This window comes from Typopeltis vanoorti, chromosome 20 (genome assembly GCF_054136105.1).
Source record: "Typopeltis vanoorti isolate ZY-2024b chromosome 20, IOZ_Tvanoo_1.0, whole genome shotgun sequence".
Taxonomy (NCBI): domain Eukaryota; kingdom Metazoa; phylum Arthropoda; class Arachnida; order Uropygi; family Thelyphonidae; genus Typopeltis; species Typopeltis vanoorti.
Genome location: NC_143568.1, coordinates 64,433,125 through 64,449,954, shown reverse-complemented (window position 1 = coordinate 64,449,954; position 16,830 = coordinate 64,433,125). Strand labels below are relative to the sequence as shown.

At 34.4% G+C, this 16,830-nt stretch overlaps 1 protein-coding gene across 2 annotated transcripts in view; it reads right to left on the bottom strand.

Annotated features, from left to right (window-relative positions):
- The window catches only part of LOC150095509 (cytochrome P450 3A8-like), an 86,408-nt gene that overhangs the window by 45,879 nt on the left and 23,699 nt on the right, over positions 1–16,830 (bottom strand). For both annotated transcript variants that reach the window (XM_090410517.1, XM_090410516.1), the window contains exons 8-11: positions 16,683–16,798; positions 12,745–12,871; positions 5,445–5,605; positions 2,220–2,308 (exon numbers count right to left, since the gene is read on the bottom strand). In XM_090410517.1, coding sequence (XP_090266643.1) covers positions 2,220–2,308; positions 5,445–5,605; positions 12,745–12,871; positions 16,683–16,798 — 493 coding nt within the window. The remainder of the gene's footprint in view (positions 1–2,219; positions 2,309–5,444; positions 5,606–12,744; positions 12,872–16,682; positions 16,799–16,830) is intronic.

The following is a 16,830-nucleotide window of genomic DNA, read 5'->3' as shown; positions in this document are numbered from 1 at the left end:
TGTGCTTGTGCACGTCATGCTTTTTTAAAAGCCATGAATCTGTCGGTTACCTCCAGCACTCCTAGAGGGTTCTTAAAGGAGAACATTTGGAGAATGAGGCTAAGCACCTTCGGAGTGAAGTAATGACACAAATGTTACAAATAAATAAAACTCTTAAAACGCAAACAGCACGAATATTTCTTTTAACATCATCTTAGTATATATATATATATATATATATAATTATTCATTCCAGGTTTGTTAATAAAATAAAGATCTGTGTTCAGATAGCAGGAAGCAGTATTTCATAATAGCAGTTGAAAGCAGGTAGTGATATCCATACATGCAATTGCCACTCAACTAGAGCATCCGAAATCAACGGCTACAATTGGCACAGACTATCCTTCATGAGTTTGTTTTAGAGCGCCAACAACACCACGGGGAGCTAATTCTGTACAAAACGAACTCCATTTACTAGATTTCCATGGAAGAGCAGAGGCACTCAAGCCGAGCATGAAAACAAAGAACAAGGCAGCTCATTTCGCATGGTGTAAAGAGGATGTGTACTGGAAAATTGACCAGTAGAAAACTGTACTCTGGAACGATGAATCAAGGTTCACCTGTTTCCAGTCTAATGACAGGGCGTGGGTATGGAAGTAGCTCGGTGAAAGCTTGTTACTGCAGTGTGTTGTACTCACAGTGAATTTTATTCGTGAGGGAATAATTTGGTGGTGTGGGGTGCATTCTGCTGGTTTGGGGTGGGAACACCGGTTGTTGTCCTTGGTTCCATGAAGTCAGCCCAGTACCTTGATATTCTGCATAATTAGGTGCTGCCTACATTGAGGAGTTTTTATGGAACGGACACGTGTTATTATCAAGACGACAATGCCCCATGCCACAAAGCTGTTATTGTTATGGAATGATATGAAGAGATGGATGTTAAACGTCTGCTCTGGCCTATGCAGAGTCCTGGCCTCAATCCCTATCAAACACAGGTGTTCGATGGTGGGGGGGGGATTGAGGCGGCGATTGAGGTCCAGAACAGCACGTTCTCGATCTGTCGCTGAACTCAATTCTGCTTTGACGAAGGAATGGAGACAAATTCTACCTGATCTCTGCCGCACATCGGTGGAAAGCCTCCCTCTAAGGAAGTAGGAGGTGATCAAATCCACAGGTGGATATTAGAGTTCGCTTGTTGGTATCAATTGTAAATTGCTAAAGTGTCAGGACAATTATTGGTAGATAAAGTATATGTTAAGCAGAATCAATTATATTTATGACATTTTCATCATATTTTTATCGAACAATTTTTCCCCCCACAAATTAACGTCCAGTTCCTGTGCAACATGATCCATCTTCCCCAATAGCATCCCCAATTTCTTAATAGTTTTCAAAAATAAAGTCTCATCATAGCTGTAAAAAATAAATTTTTACAGCTATCATGAGAAATTTTTTATGGAAATTAGAATATGATATTTTGAAATGCTAATAAGTAATAAATAAAGAAATATATATATATATATATATATATATATATATATATATATATATATATATATATATATATATATATAATAAATTTTTTAACTTGGGGATATTGTATATTAGGATAACCAATATACAATTTGGTTATACAATATCTATTATACTATATCTCCAACTATAATATACAATATCCCCAAGTTAAAAAATTTATTACATCTATATCTTCTCCAGAGATTTTTATTAAAAATAAAAACACCTTGTTGCAACTTCTATAGGTAAAGGTGATAAGGCTCCGTATTACTAAAACCTTGGTATTTAGGGTCTAGCTACTCACTGAGGAGACCTCAAAAAAGGTTGAAACCGGTCTGGGTAGTGACCCCACCCATAATGCATTGCAGTATACATCTTCTAGTGAGATGTGCTTTACATTATGGGAAAATACTAAGAATAGTGATCAGAGCTTTACCCACCTTTACAATGAGTTGCCCTGGTGTTGTATCATCTTTAGACTTGAACTTTGTTTCAGTTGCAAACTTAATTGTTTGCATACTTGGAATTAGGAGTTAACATAACCAAGTTTATAAAATTACTTGGTTATCCTAATATATATATATATTTCTGACGTTTCATCATTACTAGAATTGGGATCGGCAATAAGTTGATATTAAAATTTGCAATACACACAGACACATTCTAATGACAGAGATTATAATAACAATAATTTTACTTTTTACACAATAAAAAATGTAGATTACTTTATTGCAGGAGGAAACAGGCGTAGAGTTTCGGAAACAACACAATCCAAATATTTCAATTTGCTGATGGTGTCATAATTGAATTCTCCCTGGAAGTAAAGAAAAATAAATTAATGGTGAATTCTAAATTGAAAAATTGTAGCTTGTATTTCAGCACTATGAAGTATTAAGTTGATAAACACCAATTTACAAATATTTCATATTAATCTTTACAAATACACTTTAGGGAATTCCAACAACATGCTCTTTTGTATTCCCTAAACAAAGAAACAAAAAACAAACAAACAAAAAAAATTACTATTTAGACGCATCCATGTTCAGCAAGAATCGTCTGTCCCATTACATTTATTAGCTGTAAGCCTTGGCGTCTTTTGTATGTGGGAATGGTGCATATATAGGAAGTAAATATTTCGCCTGACCACCTGATCAGAAAACCTTTTCAACTTTAGTAAAGTTTAAAAGTACAGATAAAATACTTTGAATTTTTGATTGTTTTTCTAATCTGCTGTTCTCTTTTATGGTATTTCAATTATCGATGCTTCTCAAGAAGAACAATAAAACGTCAAATTAGAGCCTAATTAAGATTGCTTTTCTCCAATGGAAATAAAAAATATTTTGCTATAAACAACCAAAAATTTCGTTTTTTGCTTCTTCATCTACTACTGTCGAACTGCAAATATGCCAAATTTGTATTCAGAGATACGTTTCCCTGAAACATTCAAGAGCGATTGTCTCTAACCATATTCATAGGAAAGATATCATTTTCTTTATTCCAGATTCATTTCGATACATTTACATCTAGTCGTGTGGTTTTAATTCACCCTAACTTGCAGAACGGCTACAGTTGGAAAAACCTGGGAACTTCGTTGGAACAACAAAGAACTGTTGTACGGCTCGTTAAATGATAAACCCACCAAATCGACGGGTTTATTATGCCTCAAAACAGGACGATTAGCTAAAGATTAATCAATAATTGCAAACATTGCAGATTGCAGTAATTGGTATAAATTTGAAATGTGCATCATACACATATGGGTCTATGTGCAAGTTCAAACGGATAATGATGAGTTTTCTTCTCTTATTCGTTGATTTCTTGCCGAGTAGCATTGCTGCACTCTTATCATTCAAGATGAAACTGAAGGTCTCACATAATTCCATAAGAAGATTAATATTGAGAAGATTCTTCAGTTACATCAAATTTACGATCTTCTTCATAGGAAGCAAAATGAACTTTTCATAAATGTTTCTAATGTTGCTGCTGTTCTAATAACATGTCAAGATTTAAATTCAGTATAGTTTCTGGGAAAATTCCCATGTTACTCCTCTTAAACACTATGAATATAAATACACTCCTAAACAAAAACAGGTATTATAGCCTATTTTTTTATGAGAGTCCCTTATTTAAATACATTAAATACATTTGAAAATTTCATTTTCAAAAAGTGGGATTATAAGCTAGTATTCACCACGAACCAAAAATTAGCAACTCTCCTAAAACCTACTAAATCTCTCCCTCACAAAGAAATATTCGAACACCACAACGTAGTCTACAAATTTCCTTATCAAAAAGACTGTGACATCACCTTCACTGGCTCTACTATTAGGCCTTATGGACTAGACTACAAGAGCACTTCAGGGATTGTAATATTCCCATTCCGGAATATCTGAACACGAAAAAACATCGCAACATCAAAAAGAAAAATAAAACACAGGGTATAGGGCAGACAGAAATTGCAGCTCACGACCTTGAACTAAAACATATCCCCCAAATCGACAAGGCCATAATCATAGACAAACAAGACAACGAAACAATGCTTAGAATATCCGAAACTATCGCCATAAAATGCGATGAAAATTCTATCAACGTCCACCGCTCCTACCTAATTTCCGAATATTGGACGATCCAGAATTTACAAATTAAGCCACGCCTCCGGCCATGTAGTGACCACAAATGCCCGTATTTGGCAGATGCAACTTGCAGTCTTCACATAGCCCTATACACTCATTCCGACAACGGTCAGACGACCGAAACGGTCTACACCCTGTTCACCCCTGCCCCAGTTTCCACATAAGTATGCCCTTCTCCTTCGTTCCCCCCCCCCACAAAATGCGCCCCTAAAGAAACTAATATATATATATATATATATATTTATATATATATTAGTAATAGTAACCCGGGTTTCCAAACTTATTTTCCCGCTTCAAAAAACACATCCCCATGTTACCCCCCCCCCGTCCCCGGTTTATAAACAATCTTCGATCATGGAATTGGAAGGTATCGTAGAATCAAAACAAGGTATGCACAAAATTTTTCCGCCTCTTTAATTCTGCCATAATTGCCTTCTATACTCACCCATAATGCCCTAAAAATATATATACCCCCTTTTCGAGTAATGATAGCCAATGTATTTAAATAAGGGACACTCCTAAACAAAAACAGGCTATAATAGCCGTAATTATATTATTAAATTCTGGTTTATCTGGTATTACTTGTCTAATATCGCACAATGGATGCAAGCATTTTTCTGTAATAAGACTTGAGTAGCATGTGAGAATACAAAGGTTATATTTTAAAATTCAGTATTAGGTCATGCCCCGTTATGCGATTTATATTATTCAATAATCACGTGGCATTGATTAAATAGACCATAATAATGCTAATATTGGCTCATAGCTAAAAGTCCTACTTTCGCCGGTGTACCAATAGAGTTACTGCACTTCAGAAACTAGGAATGATAACCGAAATTTTCGAGAAATGAGAACTATTTTGATGCATGGATTCGCATACAGTTGCTTAATTCTGAACAAATTGAGAGTTAAATTCGTTGTGTTTGTAAGTTTTTGTTTATAACTGTGGCTTTCTCAAATGGCTTGACAAGTGCTATGTTTGTTACTTTTTTTCCAATATTTTTAGAATTTATAATTGAGGGGAGGGTTAAAATTTATTTCTCAATACAATCCTCTTTACTTTTGTAGAGATACTACTTAACATTTTTGTTTATTCATTTAGTTTAATCAATGTTTATTGAAACGTTATTGTTGTTTGGAAAAGAAAGTTGGTTGTAATTCTGTTTTTGATTAAAATAACTACATCTTAAAATGCCGAAGAAAGTATTATCAAAATAAATCGTTATTGTAGTTTACATAGCAATTAAAGCTCATTTGATAAGTCACTTTCTTTATAATTTGAGTTATGCTGGAGAGAAAGAGACAGAGGATACATACGTATTCGTCGAAGATCCTATCCACTTCCTCGATAAGCTTTTCCTGACATTCCGGATGTAAAGCCAAGCTGTGTGCAGCAAAGGACATTGTAGATGCGGTGGTCTCGTATCCAACAATGAAGAACATGAATGATTGGGATACTAGCTCCTCATGAGAAAGTTCTGAAAGTTTCATTGAATACTAACGTTAGTTAATTGTTGATTTCGCTGTGTCGCATCTAACTCGCATGAAAAGCGTTCTATGCATCACAATTTTTTTCAAACAAATATTACATGATATTGTTTTAACTGAATTAAAACATAGTCCTAGTCTAACGTATTTCAAATTTATACAAAAAAGTAATTAAAAAAACAAACTGATAATATATTGCCTAATGGAAGATGAAAATATGGAATGTATTTTTGATAATTATAAATTAGGATTTATCCTGCTACAAAATCAGACCCTTCTCAATTCATATAGAAACCTTGCCAGAGACCGAAGAAATATACTCAGTTCCCTACTTACATTTCAATAAAATAACATTCCTTAAACATACGGATTTATAACTAGTATGTGAGAAGATTCTGAATCGAAAAATAAAGTCATACTTGAACATAAGAAACACAAGCGATTTGCTACACGTTGGAATCATTGAAATATTCATCTTGGTAGTATTATCTATCATTGAAATAAATTTTGGTGATATAAAATTGAGACGAATAGAGAAGAAAGTTCAGTGATGTTGCATGAAACATGCACTTCGAAATTAAGGATCGTTTTCGGCATTAGTATGAGTACTAGTAATGAACAGCAATATACGAAGGTGGTCTGAAATGTTCCCAGCCTAAGAATGAAAAAAAAAAACGATTTTGAAATTTCAAAATTATTTACTCCAGCGATGATCCAGCACCACTATCCCGTCCCAGTAGTGGTTCTCAGTAAGTTCTGCAAAATTCCCCCTCTACAGCTGCAATCACCTCTTGATTTGAAGAAAACGCTAACCAGCGAGGAAGCGTTTCAGTTTTGGGAAGAAGTCAGAGGGAGCCAAACTGGGGAATAGGGTAGATGTTCCAACAATTCATAGTGCAGATCCCTTAATTTTACCATTTTTAAAACACCTTTGTGGGCAGATGCATTGTTCTAATTAAAGATGATTTTTTTCTTCTGCAAACGGGTTATTTTCTCACTAATTTTCTCGTCTAGTATGGTTAGAAGATCGGAATAATATTCCCCGGTTATTGTTTTACCCTTTTCGAGATAATTAAAAAAAAATGCCTTTAGCATCCCAAAACACCGATGCCATGAACTTTCCTGATGATAGAACCGATTTTTTTTTTCTTTTGCAGTGAACAACTGGCTTCTATCCACTGTTTTGACTGCTGTTTGGATACTGGTGTGTAATGGTGAATCCAAGTCTCATCAATAGTAATAAATCGATGCACAACATCAGTTTTATTCTTGTTAAAATGCTCCAAGCACTGTTCAGAGATTTTCATGCGAGTGCGTTTTTGATCTGCTCTAAGCAAGCGTGGCACCCATCTTGTGCGAAGCTTTTTCATTTGCAATTCTTCATGTAAATTATATCCTACATGTTCTTTTGAAATGTCCATAGTCTGCAATTTCACGCACTATGACACACCGGTCATCCAATACCACTTGATGAATGATTTCTCGTGTTGTTACACCTTTTTGGACGTCCTTCCCGTTGATCACCTTGAAGACTGGTATGTCCACGTTTAAACTAGGCCGCCCATTTCTTAATTGTCCAAAACGAAGGAGAAGAGTTCCCATAAACGATTGTGAACTTCGAATGAATTTTATTTGGCGTTAAATCTTCTTTCACAAATAATTTTCTAATCCCACGATACTGAATTTTATCCATTTCAAGGGATACAGACAACACTTTTGCTTCAGACAGCTGTATAAAACAAACTACTTGATAGAATGATTTGCAATTTCACATGGACGCTTATGACAGATGCACCAACGTAGGAAACTCTTTTCACAATCCTTCTCTCTTCTGTAGTCATTGATGTATATATCTAATCTCTGCTTGTGTCAGGAAATTAAACACGGTATTTCTATAGTGAATATTCTAGAGTATGGAGAAACTGATGAGTGGCGTTAGTTATATCCTGTACCGATGAAAAACGAAAAGGAAACCGCTTTCTGGCATCTGGCGTAAATAAATAAAAAAAAAAAGCCAATTATGAACAGAACTCAGAACTTTATCTAACATGAAACCAACACATCATGTCGTCAGTTTTGGAACACCTGGTGATACAATGAAATACATGACGTATAGAAAGAAAACAAATAAGTACCACGTCGATGCTATGAAAAGAACTGAAATACTTGATTCCATAGAAATCTTGAATTCCAAGAAATACCACAGTTCTAAATCACACTTCCAATGTATTTAATCATCGCAAAATACTGTGGTCAAAAAAAGAATTATAGTAATATATTTAAATAAATATATTATTTAACCCATTAATACGTGTAATTTTGGCAATATAAAAGTAATTAAATTGACGAAATTAAATATAATTAAGTAATGTGATTCGATCACCTCCAGCATCGAGGTTATTAGTCAGAAGCCGAAGCCAAGCCCATGCAGCCAATAAAATTGGCAAGATTCGATGTATGTTTTATATATTTCTTTAATATTAATATTTTAGCATGTTATTAATAAGCTCTATGAGATAATCGTGTTGTTTTTTTTCGAATAATCGAATATAATCGAATTATTATTATTATTATTATTATTATTATTATTATTATTATTATTATTATTTGACACCTCCAGGGAATCCAAGTGCTCATTGAGGGAAGTAACCTGCTCTACAACTTTGTCTTCAATATTCAGTCACCAACTGATTGCAACTACACCAACGCCATCTCCCGCCCACCAGCAGTCGTATTATGACAATCACAAATATTCATGTCCACGGCGTGATTCGAACCGCAGCTTTTTTGGCTAGAGAGCAGATACGCTATCCACTTGGCAAACCAGGCCAGCTATTTCTTATTTTTTTCAAAAAATACGTCTTAAATTAAAAAAAAAATATTTCTTTAATTTTTTTTAATTTAAAAAAAAATGTTTTTTTAAATATTTCTTATATTGGAAATATTTCTTTTTTTTTCACATATATCCGAGATGAATAACTTTATACCGAATAAAAATTTTCAAAAAGCTGAATATAATAGAAATAGTAAATATTTATAAAATATTTCTTAAATTTTTTAAAAAATAAAAATATATTTCTTAATTATTTAAAATATTATTAAATTTTGATTATATATTTCAAAAAAATGATTTTCATATTTTTTAAAAGAAATTTAAATATATTTTGAAATATTTCTTATATGGAAAAATTTTTTCACATATATTCGCGATTAATTTTTTCCATGATTAATTTTCTCGAGATAAATTTTCCTCTCGATGAAGAGCCTCCGCGATGAATTGTCGGCAATGAACTGTCCGGACACGGTTTGACTCATCTACCGTGAAAGTAATCAACTGCTGCCAGACATTATGCTAATAAGCATCATAAAGTTCCAGGAAAATAAAATCTTTTTACTCCAAACTTGTGATTTACATTTTAATGCACACTATACTGAAATAAATATTAGGATACCTTCCTTTTAGAATGAAATCACACACAAAAATATATATCTTGTTATCATTAATGGTCAATATTCTTCTTCTTCTTCTTCTTCTTCTTCTTCTTCTTATTATTATTATTATTATAAAAACCTCCATGGAGTCAAAGATTCATCGTGGGAGGTTCACTGTTATACACAGTTTATCATACTGTGCCTTAAATATATTCACTGTCTCTGCACACACCACACTCTCGGGCAAAGAATTCCAATCACTCACCACCCTCCATGCAAAAAACCTGCTACTCACACCCTCCTTATACAGCTTCCAGGAATGACCTCTTGTTCTCCTTCTATCCTCACCCGTTTTGTGCAAAACCTCCCCGACATTAATCTGGTAACAACCTCTTAACAACTTATATGTCTCAATCATATCCCCCCCCCCTCTCCTCCTTCTATCCACCAATTTCTGCAAATTGCATTTTGTCAATCTGACTTCATACTCTACATTCCAGAGACCAGAAACCACCTTAGTCAATCGCCTCTGCAATTCTACAAGTCAGTGTCCTCCGCATCATTCCCATTATCCGCTGTGTTGTCTGCACTATTTTAGTAACATGTCCCCGAAATTTTAGGTCTTTGTCTACAATCACTCCCAGATCTCTCATCTCCTCTACCATTTCCAAGATATTTTCACCGATTGTGTACTTTACATTCCATCTCTGCTTCCCAAATTTCAAAACCTTACACTTTCAAACATTGAATTGACATCCCCATTCACTCAGTGTATTCAAGTCCTCCTGCAAAGCTACAGCATCCACACTACTCCTGATAGCTCTCCCCAACTTTGCATCATCTGCAAACAACTGCACATCACCATTCAGACCTCTCGAAATATCATTTACATACAAACTAAACAGCAGTGGACCCAAAACAGACCTTTGAGGTACACCACTAGTAATTTTCCTCTTCTAGGATATCGCTCCTCCATAGACAACTCGCTGATACCTATCAGACAGCCAATCTCCAATCCAGCGAACCAATCTACTATTCAGTCCCATCCGTTCCAATTTAATTACCAGCTTGTCATGTGGCAATTTATCAAACGCCTTTACAAAATTTAAATATACCACTGTATATGCAAAATACATATCCAACGAATTTGTCACTTTATTATAAAAAGTAAGTAGGTTGCTAAAGCATGAACTTCCCATAGTAAATCCATGCTGGCCGCCAAAGTATTAGAGAAGTATTAGTTAGGAATAAGATTCAAAATTGTCAACCCAATTTTGAATCTTATTCCTAACTAACTTCTCTAATACCTTGACCCCAACTCCCGACACACAGAGACTGGTCTATAATTCAAAGTCTTACTCTTATCACCTCCCTTATGAATTGGAACAATTTTACCCTCTTTCCACTCTTTTGGAACTTCACCCAGTGAGAGACTCATGTTGAAAAGATATACAAAAGCTGTTGTGAACTCTCTGGCACATTCCCTCAAGACACGTGGTGAAATAGCATCAAGTCCCAGAGCCTTATTTACACCAAGTCTATTCAAATCCTCATATACCTCCTGTTCACTTACTAACAGTTCCTCCTCCTCCTCCTTCCCCACTACTTTCAAGTTCTGCATGATACCACATTCATAAGAATGACATACCTTTAGAAATTGTTCACTAAATATCTCAACTATATCCTCTGCAGCGGTAATCATTCCTCCATTTTCACCAATCAATCCCATCCTACCATAATCATTCTTTCTTCTGCTGGAAACATATCGAAAAAACTCCTCAGGATTTTTGTTAGCCGCTTTAGCTAATTGCTGCGCATACTGCATTTTTGCTACCCTTATCAAGCTAGTCACCTTCCTCGCCTGCTCTTTGTACTTCTCATGCAACTGGTTGTTATAAATACTCAATTTGTGTTTCTTCCATAATACCTTCTTCCAGATTGCATACCTTATCTCTTGATTCATCCATTTTACACCCGTCTATTTACCATCTTAACCATTGGAATACACTCTGATATTGCCTCCACCGAACAGTTCTTGAGTATGGCCCAAACTGCATTGATATCCTTTCCATCCAGTTCTTCTTTCCAATTTATTATCGCAAGCTGTTTCCTGAGCTTTTCATAATTACCAGTCTTATAATTCCACATATATCCCTTTCTAACAGACGTCCTCAAATGACTGGTCACCCTGCACGTGATCACCTCGTGGTCACTCTTACCAACTGGTGGAAGATTTGACACCTCATTTAAAATAACATCATCTGACGAGATGATCAAATCCAATACTCTGGATCCTCGTGTATCCTCCGTTACGTGCTGCCTAAGATAATTATCTTTCAAAAACTCCAAAAATTCATTTTCTTTACCCCCAGATGCAGTCTCTTGCTTCCAGTCTATATTTTCATAATTAAAGTCGCCCATAATGATCATTGGTTTCTTGCTAGCTAGGCCAATTTGCCTATACATTTCCTTCTCATTACCCTCCATATTACCAGGTCTATAGCAACACCCCCAACTAAATATTTCATCTTGTTTACTTCTACCTCACACCATACTGCCTCAAAACCGTGACGACTATTTGCACCTTGCAAATTCACCTTAGATGGGCACAACTCATCTGCTACCATCAACAGTACTCCTCCTCCCTTTCTTCCCTGTCTATTTTCACGAAAAATATCATATCCCTTCATCTCTATTCCTCAGGATGTCATCGTCATCTAACCACGTCTCACTTATACCAACAATTTTGGGGCGAACAGACTCGAGCAGAGCAACACTTTCGTTCCCCTTATTTCGAATACTTATAGCATTAGTGAATAAACATAAGAAATCATTACTGCTTCTACAAGTACTATGAACGTAACTCCTACGATGTGACTCTTCAATACCGTCCCCAGTCACTTCCTCTATATTACCACCAATTCTACGACTTTCTTCACACCTAAACTCTTCCCATCCATCCCAGGCCATCTCAATCTGTGTTTGTCCGCTTACACATCCACTTCTGAATTCAGCACCAGCATGTTTCATAAAGTTTCTCCCCGTTCGTGTTGTACCTCCACTCTCTCATTTACTTCATTCATAATATTCACCTCCATATTTGCAAGTGAACAAATACCTCTCCCTACCCTACTTTTTTGCTCTTTTATACTTCGCATCACATCAGATCTATTCATTACAGTCATTACCTCTCCTGCCAGTAACAATCTCTCCAGAAGACTCGCACCAAAACCATTTAAATGCAGCCCATCTTCTTTATACAATTCCATCCGTCGCTCAAATTCCTCCCAGACATTCACAAAATGCACTCCATTCTCCTCACATAACTGCGCTAACATAATATCATTCATAATCTTTGCTCGCCTCCTCAATTCATCACTATCATACCTTGGCAACACACTGTCTACCTTACCTACCACACTGTTATCTTTTACTCTCCTTAATAATCTCCTTATATCCAATCTGGTATTTTCCTTGGATATATATAAAGAAAAAAAGATGTTTCTAGAACCGAACTGTGCATCTGTAGAGTGTCGAAGGTTCGAGGCATCCAAGAAATGCCTCGATCCCTATAAAATCTTTTCAACCACTTAACGGATTCTTCACGACTCACTACAGAAGTACTCAAAAGAAGGCAGCTTTTAGACTTTCAAACAGGTTATGCTTATAGTTTCAAATAGTAGAATGAAATGTTTACCTTTATATTTAGGTTCATAATGAAACTTTTCCTGATATTTGTCTGCTTCGGGTTCTGTTTTCTCGACTTCTTCGATCTGTGTTTCCTTCGCTGCTTCCAACATTATCTGAAGAAAGTCATTTTGAGGCTGAAAAAATAATAATGGTTATGCAGTTTTACGCAGAAAATGAATGTATGAATGTTTATTATTTTAATTTCGCTTAAATGATTCGAATGTTAATGCAAAAATAAGATTGCACGCTGTTATTCAGAACAATTTTAATAAAATAAGCTGAATTTAGATATCAAGTGGAAGTTTTGTAAAACGTACAATTATATTTCAATTGGTATGTTTTAATCTAGATATTTTGCGATGTCTTTAAATGATGGATAAAATCAATGTTTGGTGTGAGACCATAGAACTACTTAGTAGAGCGTAGAATAGTTTTTATCCACGTTTACCGTCTAGACCAGGAAATGTGCTCCGATATCTAATCTTTAGACTATCCAGAAAACTAAAAATGTGTACAATAGATCTAAAAGGTTTTTTTGCTAGACGCATGAAATACATGCCACGCGCACCTCTTTTTTTTTTTTTTTTTTTTTTTTTAAATATGGAAATAGATATTAATCATAGCACCTGAAAATGTTCATGAAACCAAATCTTCATAACTACTGCATTTAAGAGATCAACCGGTATGATAGAAATTCATATATGATTACACATTCCACAACAACAGCAAACCAACCGATTTCGATTATTTGAGCCGTTCACCAGTGGAAATGTACCAGAATACGAAACATAGCAGAATATAAGGCGCCTCTCTTTCATTACTGGTACTGGTCTGACTTCAGAAATGAAGGAACTTAATCTAAGATTAGAATATTAATGGAAATTTACTTTGAAACAATACATTAAAATATCTAAGAAACAAAATCCAACCAATCGATTTGATCCTACCGCTCCCGTATCATTTCAATAGGTTGTAAATTAAATTGAAATTTGGTATCGATAAATGAAAGTGATATCCAAAGATCAAAGTGTATCAATAATTCAGATTTAACTTGATTTATGTGGGAATCATAAATAATGCTTAATTCACTCCGATCATGACACCCGCCACACTTCTAGTTTACTGAATCTTTAAGTTGCTTTTCTGACATAGAACACTCATTTCTGTGTTCTAGATCAGGATTTCCATCTCAGGTAAGCTTTTCTGGATGCTATTATTCATTGGCACTGTGTAGTTCTTCTGGATTGCTTTCTGTTGGTTTCTTCTTCTTTCAGTCATTCATACCTCACCGATTTCTTCTACTCGTCAAGATCATCTCAGCGTGCAAGGTCTGATTTTATTAGGACTTGTACACTGAGAAGATATTGATTTCAACACCGTATAAAATGATAGGTCGAAATGATTGTCGTATTTATTTCTATTTCAACTGTAGTTCAGAAGATTTGGAAGGTAATAAATGATGTTTTGAATAATAAGATATTTTTTTTAAATCTTATCTTAATAATAAAAGATTCAGATCTAATTCTCTCTTAGCTAAAACTATTTTTTACGTGTCAGTAGTTTAAACTTTGAGTAAATTTATTATGTTATGAGTAATTCCAAGTTTATTTAATATTCTCCTATTGGTCTTCTCATGAAGGCTACCATACACTCTTCTAAAATCTATAAACGAAATGAGTAGACTTGATGATATTTCATTTTAGTAATATTTAGTCTAAGCCTGAATATAAAAATCTGATCAACGGTGTAACTATATCTTCGAAAGTCTGTTTGATACTCATCACTGTTATCAACAGCACATGGTAATATTCTTTTTAGTTTTTCAGATTCAATTTCTTTATTTATTTTCATGTGTATTTATTAGTATGATCAGTGATTCCTTCCACTCCTCAGAACGGAAGAAGGTTCACAGAGGTTTGTCCTTCTGTAGTTAAATCTTTATCACTATATTTGGTTAGTTCGAATACTATTGCTCAGCACCTGTTTTCGAGTTTGATTATACTTACGTATTCGCGTAGTAAAGGTTTAAATATTTTTTGATAACAAATATGATAGAACATTAAATTCATTTATTACAGAAATTACATACGCTTCTGATTATTTTTGTTACCATATTTAAAGATCTCTGGAATTTTGTAATTCTTTACATTTATCAAGTTATTTATTATTGTTATTATTATTACTTTATTCACATAATTGATACATCAAAACAAGATATGTAAACAACAATTTGACTGGTACAGAGCAATTCAGATTCTACTGAAGAATATGAGAATAGCCTGTCAGGAAGCGTAGTAAAATGTGGACTCTTCCAAGTAATACCATTTTTTGTAGATCATATCCGGTCACTTTGATGTTTAATTGCTGTAAATAGTTGGATATTTCTTTGAAATTGCACCAAGTACACCGATAACTTTTGGGATTACTTTGGTGTGTTTAAGTCACAGCTGGCCAACTTCGATTGTCAGATCTTGATATTTAGTATTTTGTTCCAGTTGTTTGTTGTTAATGTTGTTATCATTTGGTACTGCAACATCAATAATCCAAACCTGTCAATGTTCGATAATTGTGATGCCAGGTCTATTCTGTTCCAAATGCCGATCATTTTGTATTCTGAAGTCCTAGAGAATTTTTTCTCTTTCGTTTTCCAATACAGGCTCTATTTTATGCTGCCACCAGTTATTAGAAATAGGAAAGCTATAATTTTTGCAATCATACTAATGAATTCAATAATATAAGCGCGTAAACACAAGAAAGATATTTAATTAGCAAAATATTTCGGTCTGAAATATTTGAAGTATTCACTTATTAACAAATTATCTTCCCATTTTCTTTCTCCAAAAGACAAACGCTCAACTATGTCTCTTCCTGGAGTTTATCAAATTCCCTGCAACTGTGATCTCTCCAACTTTGGACAAACTGGACGCTCTCTTGAAAAAAGAATCCAAGAACATCAATCCTCCATTCATCACAATAAACCCGAAAAATCTGGATTGGCTCAGCACGGGACTGAAACTAACCACAACATCCTTTGGTCAAAAACTCGCCTTTTACATAGATCCTGTTATAAATTTGAACGTTTATTCAAAGAAAGCATAGAGGCCTTACTCCATCGTCCTAACCTGAATCGGAATGACTGTATATCTATATCAAAAATCTGGGAAGAGTCTAATCAGGATAACTCATTAATTCATATTAATTTTATGTTATTTAATATTATTAATTAATATCTTTATTTCAAGCATGTCTCTGCTTAATAATATCCCGTTTAATATTTAGTGATATAACATCACGCGGCTTGTTCTATTTTAAATGATCTATTGTTAGTATTCCACCTTGTATTTTTTAAAACTGTTATTGTAGTGCCACTGAAGATAGTCCGAAATATTTGGCTAATTAAATATATTTCTTGTATTTACGTGCATATATTATTCAATCTTTATGTCACAAGTATCCTTAAAATATCAAATACCAATGAATTTTTTGGCCACTTGATCATCACGGTATTTATAGTCAGTTTGAGCTATCTTGCTGCAGGCACTGATTAGATGTTTACAGTCTCATCTTTCTGAACGCAAATTCTGCATTATTAATGTTCAAAATTTTTGCTTTCATTGCATTAGTTTGTGATGCCTGTTCTTGAGTTGCTAGAATAAATCTTTCTGTTATTTTTTAATATACACGTATTGTAGCCATTGTCACGTCTTGTTCACATAATTTTGGAAAAGGTACATAATCATTGTATCAAATTGATATTAAAATAAGTCCATCTCCGGAGTTCATCGAGAGTTATTATGACTTAGAAGATTTTAGTAGAAAATTATTTTCAAGGAACTTTTGGATATGATATTGAGAAGAGTTGGATTTTGATTATTTATCGAAACATTTTTCTTAAATTAGGAATATTAAATTCAATGCACGTAATTCATTTGTGACCACCATTACCTTGAATTGTTGTTTCCTGTTACCGATCACTTGATAGACTACGTCTCGAAAGAAATCGATTGTATCTTTTGAAAAGAAGGATATTCGAAGTAGCTTTCCAAGTGACGGGAATATAACTAATGGAATAAATAAATTTTGTGATTAATCA